This window comes from Arvicola amphibius, chromosome 3 (assembly GCF_903992535.2).
Source record: "Arvicola amphibius chromosome 3, mArvAmp1.2, whole genome shotgun sequence".
In the NCBI taxonomy this organism is placed as follows: Eukaryota; Metazoa; Chordata; class Mammalia; order Rodentia; family Cricetidae; genus Arvicola; species Arvicola amphibius.
Window position 1 is genome coordinate 107,533,097 of NC_052049.1, and position 19,167 is coordinate 107,552,263.

At 40.1% G+C, this 19,167-nt stretch overlaps 1 protein-coding gene across 1 annotated transcript; it reads right to left on the reverse strand.

The window, feature by feature from the left end:
* On the reverse strand, positions 1-18,819 carry LOC119810181 (von Willebrand factor A domain-containing protein 5A-like). The gene is made up of 19 exons (XM_038323535.1): positions 18,742-18,819; positions 15,968-16,023; positions 15,651-15,853; positions 15,153-15,375; positions 14,861-15,036; positions 14,519-14,633; positions 10,549-10,718; positions 10,226-10,314; positions 9,633-9,777; positions 9,235-9,314; positions 7,258-7,372; positions 6,441-6,605; positions 6,072-6,172; positions 5,588-5,841; positions 4,763-4,861; positions 4,550-4,654; positions 3,948-4,078; positions 773-899; positions 1-262 (listed from the first exon to the last, which is right to left on the reverse strand). Exons 2-19 carry the CDS (start codon positions 16,008-16,010, stop codon positions 177-179), a joined length of 2,427 nt encoding a protein of 808 aa, XP_038179463.1. The 5' UTR covers positions 16,011-16,023; positions 18,742-18,819; the 3' UTR covers positions 1-176.
* Positions 18,820-19,167: the final 348 nt, after the last annotated feature.

Here is a 19,167-nt window from a genome sequence, read left to right on the forward strand (position 1 = left end):
GGGGACACACAGACACTGACACTTATATATCCAGAGGGAGCTAAGCAGTATGCTCATCCTTCACTTTTATAGTAAGACACAGGCCATAAAATACTCAAGACAAAAATTCATCTTAGCAGAAGAGAAGGTGAAGGGCTTGGCAGGAGGCAGAAAGACTGAGTTCCTTCTCCTGGCCATCAGTCTTTTAAAGAGAAGACCTTGGATTTCACAGACGTCTTCAACAAGTTATTGGCAGTACGCATAAGATTGGTGAAGCCACGGACTGTGAGGAGGAGAACGAGAGTCAGGACTTTGGGGTAGCAGCTGGGAAGGAAGCTCTCTCCTTGACGGCTCTCAGGCTCCCCAGTCATCACCCTCATCCCTACTATCTTTCCTCCTGGCTTTTCATTTCTGTGTAACCCAATTTGCCTTTAATCTCCTCTGATTCAGAACTTTCTTCAGCAGGGAGACAATAAATGCCCAAGGAGTATCTGTTCTCAGTCCAGGATTATTGAGATTCATCTCAGTACTGAGCTAGAAAGGACAGTTACTGTTACACTCTGTCCTTCCTGTCTCCCCGTCTATAGCCCTTCCCCATACTCATCTTGTCCACCCCCAAGGACACATTTCACCCATATTCTGCCACAGAAAAACAAGTTAAGGAAGTAGAAAAGCTCCCAGTCAGCATGGGGGAGGCGCATGGGGGGGCCTCTGGGCTCACTCTCTGCGAGGCCTGGAGACACAGTAGCTGGCTTGAAAGGAGAAAGAAAAGGGGTGGGGGCTGTGCTCCTACCTGCATTGTTGTGGAGCCACACCACAGCCTTTCGTTCTAGAAGTCCCCACTCACACTTCAACTCTTTAGCATTGGCGTGCAGCCAGATCACAGCCAGCATTGTAGCCCAAGCCGCGGGTTCCAGTACCTGCAGAGACCGTAAATTCCCTGAAGCCCAGAATGCAGCAACAAGTCTCTCAAGAGAACACAGACAGAACTTCACGTGCTCCCCATTTTGTATCACCCAAATTGCTGCTGCATAGTTTCTTGGTTCCCTTCGATGCCCAACATGCATTTAGTATGTCAGGATGTTTTCCCTGATTATCAGATTAACAACCCAGTGAGTCTTAGGACGAAAAAGTCTCTAGTTTTAATTCCAGTACAAGCACTGGGTCAGCCATAGGAGCCCATTAAATGCTTCTGAAGAGCATGGCCCCACTGTGCCCAAAGAAGAACATACATAAATAGCTGTCTTTCTAAAATATTTAGGTTTCAAGAATCCTCTTCCTCTTTCTCCACTTGAAGGGGCAAACAGAAAAAAAATGTCAACTGAATAGCTACAAAACAACAACAACAAAAAGTCATACAAAAGGGACATGGTTTACCTAGTGTAGTGAATGACAGGTGAGAGCAAAGACCAAATGAATTTTTACTAATTACATTATTGAATCAAAAACTTCGGTAAAATACTATCACCCCTGAGTTTTTTCCCACTGTTTCTTAACGTTTCAGTTTTTAGACTCAGCAAGTCAATGAACATTCCTGCTTTTAGTGTGACTCTCTACATTCAGAAGTAGCTATTTTGTCCTCTTTGAATGATGCCATTTTGTTAGTTTGCTTCTTCCCTAGAGAAGCTGCTCAGGAAGCATAAGAATGCCAGGTTTCTTGTCCTTGCCTAAGAGATCATAGTAATTTTTAAAGTATACCCTGAAGTGGTCACACCCAGAAGTAAACATATTTGTGAAATTCACTGGTCACAGTCCAAACATTCGGCTTTACAGGTCAGCCTGTGGCCTCCACCAACCACCTTGATATGTGTGTCAGCCAGTTGAAATATCTGGTTTCACAAGCAACTTCTGGTAAGACTTTGTGTCTTTCTTTTCCTTGTATAGGTGAGAATTTAGAACCAATATCTGTATTTGCTTTTATTTATACTATATATTGTGGTCATTTTAGGAAATAAAATTGAAAAAAAGAAAAAAAATTGAAAAAAATAAAAAAACTTAAAAAATAAAATTAAAAGACAACAAAAAAGAAAAAAAAGAAATAAAATTGAATTATCTTATCTAATACTTTTGAAACCCAGGCCTGCATTTCTATTCCTTTTCCCATCAAGAATTTATTGCATACCTTATCTCTTAGTTCTCTCATATATCAAAAGGAACATTTATGGTGTGGGAGGTCCTTCTGTCTGTGTGTTGCTTTTATTGGCTAGTGAATAAAGAACTGCTTTGAGCCTATGGTAGGGAAGAATAGAACTAGATAGGGAAAGCTAGACTGTATGCTGGGAGAAAGAAGGGTGGAGTCAGAGAGAAGCCATGGAGCCGCTGCCAGAGACAGATGTGGTGAAATTTTGCTAGTAGGCCACAACCTCATGGTGATACACAGATTAATGGAGATGGGTTAAATTCATATGTAAGAATTAGCCAGCCAATAAGAAGCTAGAGCTAATGGGCCAAGAAGGGATTTAATTAATACAGTTTCTGTGTGATTATTTTGGTTCTAAGCTAGCCCGGCAGCTGGGAACCAACAAGCAGCCTCCTCCAACACATTTGGGCCCACATGTTCATCAGAATCTTCATTGGGAATACTGACATACAAAAAAGCAGAACTTGGTGGATTTAAAAAAAATCAAATAAAATATTCAAATACTTAAAAAATATTACAATTTAAAATAGATTCACTATTTAGTGTTATGAATTTTCAGTGAGTTTTTCCTTGATCCAGATAATTATTTTTTCAATAAAGTCTTTTGTACTCAAATATTATACACCAGATCTCTTGTTCTTTTCATTCTGTTGGCCTGATTGCCATTTTCAAAAAGGGGATGCTCATCTCACATGTGCTGTGCATAATCAATCTGTGCTAAAATTTCTTGATACCTTCATATTTCTAATTTTTGTAAATTACCCTTTTTATTCTTTGCTCTAAAACAGAGTTTTCATATAAAAACACAAGGCTAGACACATTATTTGAAATCTTCAAATACCCACATTTTTAAAATTAAAAATAAACAGCATGATAATTTTAGCATTTTGTTGTTGTTGTTTTGAGGGCTTCAGATTGAAGGGCTTTAGCATTACCCAGCATGAGCTATAAATACCCATGAACTGTATCCTTCAGTTGCTCGTGTAGTTTCAAACTAAGTAAGTTCTGTGTGTATTTTGGTGCTGGTTCTTTGAAGTAGCTATGTGCCAAACATGCTGCACTTTAGTTTAACTGTGGCTTCCTTTTCCATTAGCCACACTCCCGGGACATCACAGCCACATGCAGCTAGTGGATACCGTACTGGACCAGGTGGCTAGACACTAAGTGAAGCTTATTTCTTCACATTCCAGGTTTATAAATTATTTAGTTATTTTACAATTTTCAGTGTAATTTATCCACATGACATAATTCAACACATTTGAATTAATTAGTCAGCCTATTGTGACTTCAATAAACTTTGAGTAAAGTGTAGGCCATATCCTTTGATTGGAGGTGAAATCATAATGGTACTATTATTAAGGGTTCTTAAGACACAGACTTAACATCATTTGTAGCTCTACCCACCACTGGCAGACAGGGTCTGTAATATTCACCTTTTTCATCTATAAGCACCAACACAAAAGAAAACTTCTCTACCTGACTGATGTGAAGAACAAGTAACAGCACATATGCTAATTGCTTAGCTGGATAATTTTTACTTTTAGAGCTAAAATAACTGGCATATAAATATATATGAACATAATAGAATATGAATGAAGTAGAGGATTTGAGGTTTCATTTGTCGTCTATTACTCTTTGAATGGACTATTCTCGCTCTTACAGTGCCATTATAATCACAAAAACTATCAATCTCAGTATACTAGATGCTAGTCTAGTCCATATCACGTCATACTCTCTTATCTTAAGTAGACCTTGATTTATGAAAATTTTTACTACCAGCAATATTAAAAACAAATACCAATTTCTTTGATTTTTATTTGGATTTTACCTCAGTAGGGTGTGCAGCTGTTATGTCTTCCAAACTAATACCTAGAACCTTGGCTAAATCCTCATTCATATCCCAGGAACCATTTGCATTTTGGAGAAGGATCAGCTCTGCAACAGTATGCTCCATACTCCCTTTAAGAAGAGAAGAAAAGATATAAAGTGTTGGGAATTATACTGATTTGTTTTTTTTGCCCTACCTGAGTGGCTTTCTGAATTCAGCGCAATGTAATAGCAAGAGTGCTCCAGAAAGCCAGCCTTCAGATATCCTCATGATATATCTTCATGCCCAATGAAAGGATGTCCAGGGTCGAATGAATCAAATAAGATGTCAGCTCAGTTATGGAGGCCCAGCCTACAGGAAGTGTATGTAGGAAGAGATAGCAAAAAGGGGTTTGTTAGTCTAAAAGATACCCTAGAGCCCATTAGAGGTTTGAAGATCATATATTGTAGTCCAATGGAGCTGGGCTGACCATGGCAAGTACAAGTACTGGACCAAATCTTACCTGCTATCAAGTGCTCTCCGTATATTTCCTGGTAGGGAGATTTGGAAGACTAGTACTTTAATCTCCATGGATCAAAGAAACAAAATAAGGTCTTGCTCACCTTGTTGGTAAGTGTGCAATCTGAGTATGTTGGGCAGCTCAGGGCGAGTATCTGTGTGCATCACACATTTCATCCTCTGGCTGTAATGGGGCTGTGGTGCTGCGCCTAGATGGATGTGTGAGAGACAAACCTTGCTAAGACAATGTCCCTGGGAATAAAGCTCACCGAGGCTGCAGGGACCATTATGATTCATTGAACTTAAAGGATTCTCACCATCAGGCATTTGTGCCATGGCTGCACAGTAACCTGTGAGTATGCTCCTCGGAGGCTGAGTCATAGGACCAGTGGAGCAGGGTAAAAACTTGGGGTAACCTGAAAGGCACAAGTACAAGCCTTTACATTGTAGCATTCATGGTCTCCAAAGCTGAAAAAAGATGGTGAAATCTGACGATTTGAGACACAAGCACCATCTTCTTCACCTTTAGTAGGCACTATGTATTTCATTCTTTTCCCATGTGCTGTCTTCTTGTGCACCCTCAGACCCTCTCTACTTTCTACCTTCTTCCTTTTAAAACCCCCAACACAAAAGAAAATCTTTAAGTTCATCCCAGGGAGCTCCTTTCTATCATCTCTTAACACGAAGTGAACTTATTCTTCCCATATCATTGCCATCACTCCCCAAATGCCTTGCCATGGACAATATCAGTAAGGATAGGATTAAGGAGAGGTGTTGGAAGCTCTTCAGGCCCAAATCATCACACTTCCTTCCTCATTTGGGTTACCTTCCATCTGTCTTCATGTTTGAGCCTTTTTTGTTACTTCCTGTGATCCACTGATCTGAAACTCAGGATAATGACTTCCAGCCAATTTCTACCTCTGCCATCAAGTTGAAATAAGACATTCTGATGTAATTGGACCTGACTTCCTCAAACCCAGGGACTTTGTCTCTGTTCTACATATATATATATATATATATATATATATATATATATATATATATATAGTGGAACTTGAGGATATTTTAAACATTTTCTTTACATACTATAATCAGAACATCAAAACTCATTATTCATAGACGTATTTAGAGATAAAACTTACCATCCGAAGAAGTTCTTGGCCTTGTGGAGGAACCTCCCCAGAGAATTGGCCTTGGAATCTCCCTATGAACCAGGGGCCCCTGGACTGGCTCATTGAGCTCCTTGTTGATGGCAACAAAGGCTGTGAAGGAGCTCATGACTCCAGATTCTAAACTGATGTCCAACACGTCTCTTCTAAGCACCAGTGTTGTCTCTCTGAAGCCAAAGTCTTTGGATTGGATCATGGACTTTGCAGCAAGACGATGGACGGTGAGGCTGAAAGGAAAAAAAATATTTTGAGAGTAAGCGGAAACCCGCATGCCTTTTAGTTGGTGATCTTAAAATGTTACACATCACAGAAGTAAGGGACTGCGAGAAAAAAGTGGAGGAAATAAGTGGGCAAGAAACAAAACACGATTGTAGGGACACAGCTGGGTTCAGGGTAAAGAGAAGGAATTTAGGCATCAAAGATAAAGAAGGAAGAGAAAAGAAAACAGAATTCTCACTTGTCGTCAGCCTTGGGCTGTAGAGAAAATGTCACCTTTTCCTCATAACTTTTGCCATGGAGAGTGTATTTGAGAATGGCCTCACCTGTAGCCTCTTCCTGCTATAAATTAGAGAGGAAAAATAAAAGAGAGGAATCACTAGGAAGATGGTGAGAATGTAAGCAGCAACCCCCCGGCCTGCTTAACCCATCCAAGTTTCCAGCCAGAAACACATGTTCAGGGGAGCAGCAACCTGGCATGATGAGAATGCTTGGCCAGCTCCAGTTAGTCAATACAAAAACCTGCTGAAATCCCAAACTATCTATTTTATTTACTGAATCTGCTAGGGCAGTAGCTGCATGAGAAAAGAGAATGATATTGTGCACTCACCGGTATCTGTCCAACCAGCAGGGTATAGATGATTAACCTTTGACCCCTAAAGATAACAGTTTGCTCTGGAGATAGCATGTGTGCAAACAGGTTAGGAGGCAAACTCCAGCTCAGAGAGATATCCTCTACTACAGACTGTAAAGAACGTCTTAGGGACCTAAGAGCCTGCAGGAAGAGAAAGGGCAGAGGCAGTGTAAGTAAGCAATGATAGTGATTGGTGTGACTAACGACTTACAGTACATTGGGATCAGAAGCTATAATGAATATTATGTCAAATTCCTACTGCTGTACAAAGACATGGCCTTACTGCTCTTCCTTTGTGATGTCAAGTTAACACATAATGTGAAATATTTAGTAAAGATGCTATCAGTGAGATAGAAGCGTAGACAGATGCCTGAAGATGCCTTCTCTTTGGAAATACTAATAAACCAGTGCATCGATTGGAAGTCACTGATTTTATTATACGTAGCACACTTGATCCTTCTCCTTTGCTTGATATCCTTTGCAGCGATGGTTGGATATAACACTAAAAGAGGTCCTCAAGTACATACTTGGATTCGTAGGCAAGACAACCAAAGCTCTTAGTCTGTCTCTGCTTTCAACACAAAATCCTCAACGCTCAGCTGCGCATCTCTGAGCTTAGGCCTAAAAGGACTAGAGACATTTTCCTCATACTATATTGGGTCATCTTTCCACAGGCTGGAATTTCCCCCACTAAGGATATGAGCTAAATATTGAAGACATCAGGTAAGCTGAACATTAGCCCTCAAAGAAATATCCCATATTATCCACTCTTTATACACGGTGGGCCCCCCACCTTGGACTGCATCCTGTCATTGCCTGTGATAAATTCTGCAGTGCCCCCTGAAACCCGGGCAATGTTTTTGATTAAACTGGTGGAGGCTCCTTCTCCAATACCAAATGAGAAACACCTGCGAATGTAAGAAGATGGAGATGAAAGGCGTAACTTGATCAGCATTATCAAATTAATGCTTTATTATCAAAATTTATACAATACAATGTACTAAGAATAACTGTCATTCACTGAATATGTTCTATTTTTAAAAATAAACTAAAAATATTCCATAGTTATGTTACAATTTATCTATCTGAAGTCTCCTGAGATAATATTTCATTTTTTATGTGAAGACCGAGAGCACAAAATGAAAAAAATCTTTCCAAAGTCATATCCTGTAACTGCATTGTCTAAATATACAGTTTTTCTTTATATATGTATATATAGTCAACATAATATAAATATATTATAATATATAAATATATATTATAACAATATAAATATACATATATATATATATATATATATATATATATATATAGTCAACAGCACCTTCCTGACACTGCATATTGTTTTATCCATGGCTTAATTTCCCAAGAAAAACAGTATATACACAGATAATAAGTTATTGGTAAAACAAACAAGCGTTTTAGATGGCACAAACAATTTCCATTGTAAATCAAAACACTGTAGACTAGGACTGTTTATTGGTTTCTTTATATTGGGTTAGCATAAATCACAGCTCACAGTGACATCAGTTTTGAGATTAATGATCTAATTATGCAGAATTCAGGACCAAGTCTTAATGACAGGGAACTGCCTGGGGTTTCTCATCCTATATAACACAGTCCACCATGATCTTTGCAGTGCAACTTTGAAATCTTTCAACAACAATCTGAATCTAAACTATAATTTATATTTGCGAATAAAATCAAATTGAGAGCTTTTAGTGTTAGACTGCTTGCCTAGAACTCACTAAAGTGCTTCATGTAGATGCCAATGAAAACAATAAAAGCAAGTATTTCATGATACTTAAATTATATCAAGACAATTCCTGATGCTTATATAATTTTACTACTTCAACAATCACGAAAACAAATTAATAAACACTATTACTTTCTCCATTTTCAAGAATTATAAAGCTTAGAAAGGTAAACTTATCACCTTGTTTAGTAAGCAATTTAATAAGTAAATAACTAAGTAAGTGTGACTTACATGAATTAAATACATAGCATAGGTTTGAACACTCAGTGTGAGCTCTGTTCATGGAAATGCTAGGTACTGTTTTCTAAACCACTAGAAAACTAGAGAGGATCTATAAATATTTCCCTTTCATTCCTTGAGAAGTTCAAATATGCATATAATATATTTTGATCACGTTCACACTTCACTACCTGCTCCCATCCTCTTAGACCCTCTGCTCCAGCAATTTCCCCTACCAATTCTATGTTCTCTTTTTATAGCCCAATGAGTCTAGCCAGTATTGATCACATGTGCATGGGTGTAGGCTTTTCCAGTGCACATGGGCAACCTGCCAGTGGCCACTGCCATGAAACAAACTGGTTTCCATACCCTAGCAATGCTCATCTGCCCAAACTTCACATACTCTGAGGGAGGATATTTTATTCTATTTTATTCTTGCTCTAGACCCGCACAGGAGTTACACAGTATGCTCACGTGCATTCATTTGCCCCAGTACTTATGGTTTGGGCAGATTTCTACATGTTTTACTTCTTATAAAACATATAGAGTTGAAAATAAAGGAAAATGACCCATTGATCTATTTACTGTCAGTTTAAAAAAATAGGCAAATTAGTCTTCTATGTAATTGATGTTATTGAAACATTGCCTTTAGCTTTGTAAAAGGAAATAAATATTACTTAGTAAGTCTCAAAATTTTCAACCACTGTCAAAAGTATCTAGTATCGGGTAATACTTAGTTATATTTCGCCTTGTTAAAACTCAGATTCCCCAGTAGAAATGAGACTGTCCATTTACCTGTGCCTTTTGCTGTGGAATTTAACTTCCCTGATTACATTAAAAGTTTCAGCAACTTCTCCATCTGTGAAGACAAAGACCTGCACCAAACAAAAAGCAGAACACCCATCAGGTCAGCATCAAGTTCATAGTAAGAGAATAGAACTTAACTCGAAACAACTCAACTAATTTACATTAAAGTCTCTGGTGCCTGTTTTATAAACAGGAAGGAGATTTCTAATCCCCAGTGTTCTTTGGTCATTTAGAACATTTGCACAGGATCAGTGCCCCTCTCCCCTATAGCAGAAGCCTGAAATACATACAGTATGTCCATGGTCTTGCACTGACATTCCAGGACATGGATTCTTGAGAATTTTCATTCCCTCCACCCCTTCTGTTAGCCTTGTTCCAATTCTTACCTGTAAGGGATGCCCTGGAATGGGAGGTTTCCTGAAAACGTTCCGTAGTGGTGTTAAAATTTCTGTCCCTCCCAGATCTGCCAACATAAGCTTTACTTTCTCCACTGCTTTCTCCATGGTTTGCTGAGTGTACTTCACACTCGTCCTGGAAGAAGGAAGTACATGCGGTCATGTGATGGCAGCATCAAGTTGGGGGGGGGGGCGCTAAGAAACCCCACCAAATAATAGTCCTTTCTGAACTCCCCTATGCCCAGGTAAACTTTTTTCATATTGCAGGTCTTCCCTCTAAAATATATTTTTATATGATTTTACAAAATTGTGTGTGTGTGTGTGTGTGTGTGTGTGTGTGTGTGTGTGTGTGTGTGTGTGTATGTGCGCGCGCACATGCTTGTACAGGTATGTGGTAGTATATGTGTGTGAGTTCAGAAGACAACTTGTGGGAACTGATTTTCTCCATCCACCATGTGAGTCCTGGGAATCAAACTTGGGTTACCAAGCTGGGTGGCAAGTACTCCTACCTACTTGCCTACTGAATCCATACCTATCTTGGATGAACTCGTACATCTTCTTGAACTCTCTTTCTAGAAACTTACGGAAAGAATGCCTCATGGGTGGCTCCAAATCCATAGATGTTGAAATAGCAGCCCATAGGCAAACTCTTCAGTAGCAGAATCAGTGTTTCCTGAAGGTGAGAAAGGTGGGTGAGTAGAGTAACTAGGCACACACATACAAATACGCCTGGTAAAATGGTGGGGATTGTGGGCTATCAGGCTACTTTATTCCAAATTGTACTCTAAGGAAAGCCTGAGAATTCAGACAAGGAACATACCTCCATCTCAAACACACCCCCAAAGAACCCAACAGATTCACCCTCTGTGAGCATATTGTTCATGGGAAAGGCATATGCTGTTATTACCTTGGCAGCATCTATTCTCCGCTGAGACCTGTTCTGGCTACTCATGGGGCTCTTCATACTTCCTGAACGGTCCATAAGGAACACAAATTCTCCACATTTTGTTGCGGTCTCCACTTCTGGGATATCTGGATAGAAACTCACCATTGCAGCAGGAGCTCCCATCAAACTATCTATACAGAAAGGATAAGAACTCTGTAAGACAAATAGAAACTCAAGAATCCTAAAGTCCCAGGAACACTTTGCTGATACAGGCTTGAAATCTCTGTTACTTGGGAGACTAGTACAGAAAAATTGCAAGTTCAAAGTAATCTAAGCTACAGAATGAGTCCAAGACCTTTCTTAAGGAAAAAAAAGGACTAAAAAGAGTGCTGAGAATATAGCTCATTGCAGCGATTATCTAACACATGAAAGGCTCTGGATCCACTCCCTAGAATTCTCTCTCTCTCTCTCTCTCTCTCTCTCTCTCTCTCTCTCTCTCTCTCTCTCTCTCCTCTCCTCTCCTCTCATCTCCTTTCTCTCTCTCTCTCTCACACACACACATGCTCATACATTCATTCACTGTGAACAGAACAGTGAGCTAGGAAGACTTAAGCCCAAACCATGTTTTTTGTTTGTCCCTGCCTCCCTCCCTCCCTCCCTCCCTCCCTCCCTCCCTCCCTCCCTCCCTCCCTCTCTCCCTCCCTCCCTCCCTCCCTTCTTTCTTTCTTTCTTTCTTTCTTTCTTTCTTTCTTTCTTTCTTTCTTTCTTTCTTTCTTTCCAGAAGTCTACTTGCAAAAGGCTGGAGGTGTGCTCTAAACGTTAAAGAGATACAAATAGAGGAGATGTGCAAATGAAGTAAAGGGTTGGCATGCAACAGTGGCAGCACTGTCAGTGCTGCTGCCTGCTCCTTTCCTGGCACCTCAACAGATTTGTGAGGCACCCTAGGTGAGCCTTTGCCAAAATCAGCCCAGGAATTTGAATGCTCTCAACAAATCAAAGCCATTGGAATATATTTCACTGAGCATTAAGACTTTAATTGCAGGACCCAAGAGATGACATGACAGGTAAAACTACATGCTGCCAAGCTTGAAGACCTAAGTTTGCTCTTTTGGACCCACATCGTGGAGAGAAAGAATGACTGTTGCAAGATGTCTTCTGGCCCTGAATGTACACCACGCCACACACAGCACTATGCCACACAAGCTCACATGTTCACACACACAAGGTAAATAAATACATAGTAAAAATGTTTTAAAGACTCAGTGCAGTTGGAAAATGATGACAATGAGCATAAATGTAATTCTTAGATTGAGAAATTACAAGATCATTAATAAGAATTATGTATGCCAGTATAAGTCTGTCTGCTTATTATGGTGTATTCACTGATAGTCCACAAATGAAAGGAATATCTCGAGAATGATGTTGACCTCCAAGCACCTAATTGGAATAATCGTCTGAAGGACAAACCCATGCACGCGCACACGCGCGCGCGCACACACACACACACACACGCATATATATATATATATATATATATATATATATATAGTTGATGTATAGAAATTTTTTATTTAAAATCTAATGAAAATTGATTCTGGAACTGAAAAAGCAGCAGTGAGACATAAGTTCATAGAAAATAGGAGGGTTATTGCATCCCCAGAACAACTGTTTAGAGAGTACAAGAAGCTACACAATTATATTGTATTATCATTACAAGGTGAATCTGGGATGGCAAGGATGGATTCTCACTAGGCCTGTGGTTCAGTATGATCATAGATCTGGGCTCAGTTTATTCTCTTATCCATTGTATACTCAAATAATTGAGTGAATAACATAATAAATTAGGTGTTACCTAGGAGGGATTTGATATGATATTAGTGGAAAGATAATTTTTACAGAACCCATACCCTAGGATATGCAATATTCAATGCAGAAACAGCTTTTGTTTTATGTGTGTGAGATAGATTCCTTTTTTTAGATAAGACGAGCTCACCAATGAAGTATTTCATGACTGCTAAAGAAAGAGTTCACTAAAACTATAGCAAAGTATCAACTAAGGGACAAACAAAGAATGGAACTCTATGGGAAAGGAATTGCTAACAAGCTATCTATAACTGTCTTGGGAACTTCTGCATGTACTGCTGGCTCTATGAAAAAAAAATTGCTGCAAAGGTTATTACAAATTAAAACCCAAAGGCTCATATTGGTGAATTTAAGGGTGAAGCTTTATGGGTCAAATATTAGCAATGGGAGACTGATATGACATTAAAATGAGTCTAACCAGTGGGCTGCACATGTCCAATAACAACTAAGAATATGGCCAATATATACCTATACATCAAGTGTATGGCCTTCAAGATCAATTTTGAAGATGATGATACCATGTCATATTGTCAAAATGTTGGACAGATCTGCTTAGAAAATGATTGTCAGTAATGCATCTTTCGTGCACTTGCAAAGAAGCATGATCATAATCCCAGCCATCACCATGATTATCACTATCCCTAAACATACAGAATTACACCATCATGGGAAATATCCCAGAAGCAACATGATATTTGAACCAAGCAGCACAACAGATGGTGGCTTAAGAAGGCCCAAGGTTACAAAGGATTGGCATGTGTTGTGCCAGATAGAGTTATAAGGAAATACACATACACACATTTACTTGAGATTTGGAAAAAGACAGATCTTAAATCAAGAGAGTAAACTTACTAGGAAGATAATGAGAGACTTACATACTATATTTGAGAAATTGAGAAGCCTGAGGAAAACAAACTATTCAGAGATAGATAGCGACGATTTAATGAATAATCAGGTAGATACGGAACTTGGCATTTAAGATAATTAAAAAGCTAAAATCTGATGAAAAATACTAAACTTCACATGCAATTACCTGTTGATGTGATCAACTGATAAAAGTTATTTGTTGAAGAGCTAAACAGTATCTACCTAACAGCAATGAATACTTTCACATTTCCTACATTTACAAATTACTCCTTCTAATGTACCTACTTTATATGATAGCCTGTTATTTTTGAGTTACTTTCCCCTTACTTTGCATTTTTAGGGGATTTTTATTCTAAATTATTTCAACTTGGCAGTGAGTATTATTTTAATAAGTACACTTTAAGGCATGTTATCGAAGGAACAGTAAATTTTATCCTTGTGATATGTTCTTATTTACTAATATTTTATATTATGAAAATGCTGAGGTATCCTCTGCATATTATATGTGTTTCCTTAAGATTTCAAAAATTTGAATTTTCTAAGTTATCATGAATGTTAACACATCTGATTCAAATTCTCCTGCAATGCCAAATAATCTTGCTGCTGACTTTGAAATAAGAAAATTTCAACATATACACCTTTAGTGTTTGCTAATTATTTTTATTTTTGATGATTTTATATGTGCATATAACATATCCTGGTCACACTCACCATTCCTCCCTCCCTTGAATCCCCTACCAAACAACTCCTATCCCACTACAAGTTCCATCCCAGAATCATGTTCTTTGGTTTCGCTTTATGTTTGGTTTTGTGGCCCCTAAATTTCATTAGGGCTGTTCTCATGAGCCTGGGTTTTTCAACACACTTTCTGAAGCATGAGGTATTATCAGATTTGGACACGTGTGCTCTTTTGAGAAGGGAAAATATCATAGAACTATTTTGAAGTGTATCTTTCTCAAGACTGCTCACAGTTCATATTTACACCATTTGCTATTTTTTTTTTTTTTTTGCTTTTGAGTTATTTGTTAACATTCTTTCTCCAACTATTTATTAATGGACTTAAGTTCATCTAGAAGACAAAATCACGTTATTCTTTGTTAATCTATTTTTGGTTATAGAAGTGCAAGACTTTCAGTATTTCATACTAATAATGCTTTCCTGGTCACTTGGCAGAAAAATCAGAGTGGAAATTTTTGAGGGTAGTTTTAAGACAGAGTGTCCTCCTTTTTAGATGGTGACTTACAAGTGAGGAAGAAAATACCTGCTTCCCTTTCAGGCATCCCCATCTCCACGGCTACACTGGGGCTGTGCACCTTCCTGTAGAAAATCAGGAGTTCCACATCCCGGTCAAACTTGTGTCCTTCAGCCAAGAAAACCTGAGCAGTGGACCAGCACAGAAGCCATGTTAGAACTGCCACAGATCATTTCCAGGGCTTGAAATCAGACCTAGGATGATAGGCTTCCAAGAGCAGCATGGAAAGAGTTACTGGACAAAGGGTAGGAAACCCAGTAGCGCAGACAGTGAGGAGGATCCAGGAAGGGTGAGTTAAAACCAGGTTAATAGCTAAGGCACAGAAGACTTGACAACTCTGACACTATGTACCTGAGCAGAGGTATTGTTCTCTCCAGTGTAGTCAATGGATCTCAAGGGACAGTTGGATTGGATTGTCCTGATTCCAAGCTGGGAGCTAATGGTGGCAACCATGCTGAGCGTGTATGGCAGGTCTTCCAAAGGGACTATTGGGGTCTCCAGATCCAGGGAACTGGGCACAGATTGCCCTACAGAAAGAACCTTAATTCTGTTCCTTGTCATCACTTCTGGCACCCCAAAACATTACGGTGCTTTCCGAACATATGTTACCACAGACGGGTATCCAAAATGGAGAGGTACTCACCGGAGAGATGATACCTAGGATTCAGGATTGCTGGGAGCACATAGCGCAGGGCCCCATCATCTTCCAGAGGAAGCTCTTGGACATATTTCAGGGTGAGTGCCACTTTTGACCCTGGCTGCAGGTTCCCCACATTGCAACGGAAGACATCCCGAGAGCACTTGTCTTCTTCCAACAGGTAGGTCTGATACCCACCAGAGAGGGCCTCCTCATACCTTTTGTGAGCCTATGAGGAATTACAGGAGGGATAGGAAAATAAGATGAAGATGGAACTAATGAGCAGATAGGATGTACACCAAGCCAATACTGTGTTTGAAGGGTTTTGATGGGTGCTACCACTGTCAGAGCTACTCTCTGTGTGACTAATCTGTGTCTCAAAGAATTTAGATTAGAAACAAATGAAAGAAAGCACATTTGATACAGGAATTTTTACGTTGTTGTATTTGGTCTAAAGAGAATGTTCTGTGGAGAGAAGGAGAGACAACGAGGCACGCCTCAGACCTGATACTTGTCCTGCAACTCTGCCACAATTTTCTTCCCATCCACCAAGGCCTCAAAGCTGTAGACCGCAGAGTCTTCATCCATGGGGAACACAAAGAAGGCCTCCAAGGGGTCTTTCTCTTCATTCTCGTAATTTAAGGTTGCAGACACACCAGCCACAAAGTCATTGATGGACAGAGTCACAGCAATGCTCTTCAGCGCAACTGGGGAAAGATCAGGGTTCAGTGGTTTCAGAAGATTTGCTAGGGTCAGGCCCACAATCTAGACCTGTCTAGATTCTAAAGAATTTGGCATTAAGACTCTTAACTCTGGCTTACCTGGGTCCTTTACGCGAGTGAGTAAGCCACTAACACGCACCATGTTGACACTGTTTCTGTGGAAAGACACGTTATACACTATCTTAAATGGTGAAAGCCAACCATTCAAATACCAACTCTTATGTCTCTCTGGCAGAATGCAAGCAGACATGCAGAGGAGCAGTTTTAGAGTTAGGAAGAAGCGATGTGGAGTAAAAGAGACAGGAATGTCAAATAAATTTGTAGTAAAGGGCACTCCAGATGGGAAGATCTAGAAATCCTGAGATGCCCACAAACAGGAACTCTCTGAGGCTGTTTTCAATTGCATTTTCCCAAAAGTGTGACCAATACATATATACATACTGAACAGGCACCATAAGTTTAGCTCTTCTGAATATCAATATGCTTTTTTAAGATGAGAACCAAGGCACCAGCATATAAATGTGTCAATCCATATGGATGAGCTTCCTAGACTAGGGTACTAGACTAGATCCTTAGAAGGCATTTGTCCATGATGACAGATGTTAGCAGTGCTCCTGCTGTTATAGTCTCTATGTTTCAATGAACACCTGAGCTTTTGTTTTGGTTCACACTATTCAGAGACCTGCATGGAGTTCAAGAGATGCCTGCATTTAGACTCCTTATGGGTGAGTTGTTTTGGAGGTCAGAATTCAAACACATCACCAGTGTTCTTTCCAAGATTTTTAAACAATATTCATATAAAATATTATAATGCAACATAGCATCAATTTAAAACTAGTGTATCCTGATGGGTGTGGCAGTACACGCTTTTAATCCCAGTACTAGGGAGGCAGAGGCAGGAGGATCTCGGTGAGCTCAAGACCAGCCTGGTCTACAAAGGGAGTTCCAGGACAGTCACGGCTATTACACAGAGAAACCCTGTCTCAAACACACATAAACACACAAACACACACACACACACACACACGCATGCACGCACGCACACACATGCACGCACACACACGGGTATTCTAATTTTATTACTACAATATTGTAGTATTTATAAAAGATATCCTATGTTATGTTTTAAAAAGATGGACAGAGTACATGCTTCCAGGTTATGATTTACATGATGGCCTTATCACAGTCTATAGATGGTTTGTGTCTCAGAATTTGATAGCTACCAGATTTGAACAGCCTTGAAATCCATTAAGGATGGACCCTTTCCTCGTGGCTGATTTTGGAACCCATATTCTGGTAACAATAAAGAGGAAAGCATGAACTTGACCTTACTTTAGGATTAAAACTACATACAATATGAAAAGATGGAGGTACCAGGACTTTTTTGGGAGCCATTAAAGGAAAAATGTTTTATTCCAGTCAAAAGAAAAAAAATTTGAGTTCTTTCTCTGGCAATAGGTATAGCTATACATTACATATGATTTTCCTTCACTTAAGCATTAATCCAGTTGGGCCTGTCAATCACCTGGCCAGGAACCTCTCCAGAAAGCTGACAGTTGAGGAGATAGGAGGAACAACTGTCTTCTTAATGAGTTAATAAACTTACCACCCCCTTAGCCTTCCCACAGTCTGGAGTCCACAGAGCTCCTATCACACAGGCCCTCAGTATCTGCTGGCTTATGTGAATACTAACTCAAAACGTTTTACTTTTACTTTTCCTTATTTTGTGTTTTTTCCTATACCAGAGCAAGACCTAAGCGTGTTTTCATTTGCAGTATGGCTTTTCTAGATGTTTCTCGAAAGGCCTATCTTTCCATTCTATAGCCATTTACATACATAAATTAAAAGGCACCGATGGCCACTCTTTGTCCTCCAACTCTAATATAACTGTCCTTGAGCTTCCTTCTAAATTTGCTACCAACGTCTTTCATTAAAGAGACTGCAAACCCATGAACGTGAACCCTGTTTTCCCAGTAACACTAACTATGGGCCTGAAATTTTCCATGAGAGAATTCTGTACATGTTCAACCCCTAGCTTTCCTTCTCCAGCCCTGACAAAATGTATCCCACACTGCATGGCAGGCACCAAGAAGGGTACTTTTCCCTGGAGCTGAAGTGTCACTGCCTGGAGCACACGGCGGCGTGCTCAGGACAACTGGTTCTTTGATGCTGATGCATTGGCGCCAGGGCAGTTGATTCACGTACCTTCCCCTTCCCTGAGACATACCAGCTAGGAAAATAAAGGCCATTGAGAGGCCAGTTTTTCTTTGTGGCACAAGCCCACTTCAAGGATTCTGAAGCACTTGACAATGATTTTCCTGGGCCAACTATCCTAATTAAAATTACAATTTCAAATAGATTCTGAGTTGTGATGTATCTTACTGATATATCATTTGTTTTGCATACGGAATGTGTGTGCATGCACACACACCCACACACAGACAGGCACACACACACACACACACACACACAGAGAGAGAGAGAGAGAGAGAGAGAGAGAGAGAGAGAGAGAAGAAGCAAACATGCAATCGTCATGCTGATCACACATCTGATATACCCAGCCCCACTTCCCCTCCCCCGCCCCCGTCTCCCCCCCCCCCCCCCCCCCCCCACTGATCTGCAGCTCTGACTCTGGCTCATCTCTCCACATTTTTCTTCATCAACTGGGGAATAAAGCCTGGCTATTAAAATGGTTCGTCACTTGATAGCAAATTGCAACAGATGAGGGCATATGAAAACACAGAGCAGCTAGGAAAACATGCTGAGAAAGGGGGCTTCCTTTAACTGAGACTAAATGAGACAGGGAAGGGCCTGAAGCCAGGGGAAAGAATAGCTAACAACAGCAACAGGAAGCATAGGAGTAGGAGACTCACCCCGGAGCAGCTCAGCTGAAGGGTGGACTGTCTGACAGCAGAGCTCTCAGGCTGGCAGTGGCTGAGAGAGGAGACAGGCAGACCACAATCACCTAATGAAAAACAAAATAGAACCACTTTAGTTCCTGAAGCCAACCTCAGAGTAAATTCCCCTCACCTCGGGAATTCACTCTCCCTCCCACCCATTCTCATATAAACAGTCTGATGTGGAAGGCTTTTTTTCTGTCTCTCAGGAAAAAAAAAAAAAAAAAAAAAAAAAAAAAGGAAAAAGGTGGCTCTGAGTATGTGGTGGGCCCAGTACGCCCAGGAGTGAGCAGGCTGGAAGTACTGACCCTGACGCTGCAGGAGGACGGAGGCCTTCTCTCTGAGCCGGGATCGGCTCTGGTGTGGACCCTCTGAGCACTGCAACTGCAGTGACAGAGGTGG

Coding starts and splice junctions, on each gene's coding strand:
- LOC119810181 (XM_038323535.1), bottom strand. CDS start 16,010: ATGGTGCGTGTTAGTGGCTTACTCACTCGCGTAAAGGACCCAG. Junction 15,037..15,152: donor TCCTAGGTATCATCTCTCCG/GTGAGTACCTCT, acceptor TTCTTTCTGTAG/GGCAATCTGTGCCCAGTTCC. Junction 6,606..7,257: donor ATGACAGGATGCAGTCCAAG/GTGGGGGGCCCA, acceptor CTCTTCCTGCAG/GCTCTTAGGTCCCTAAGACG.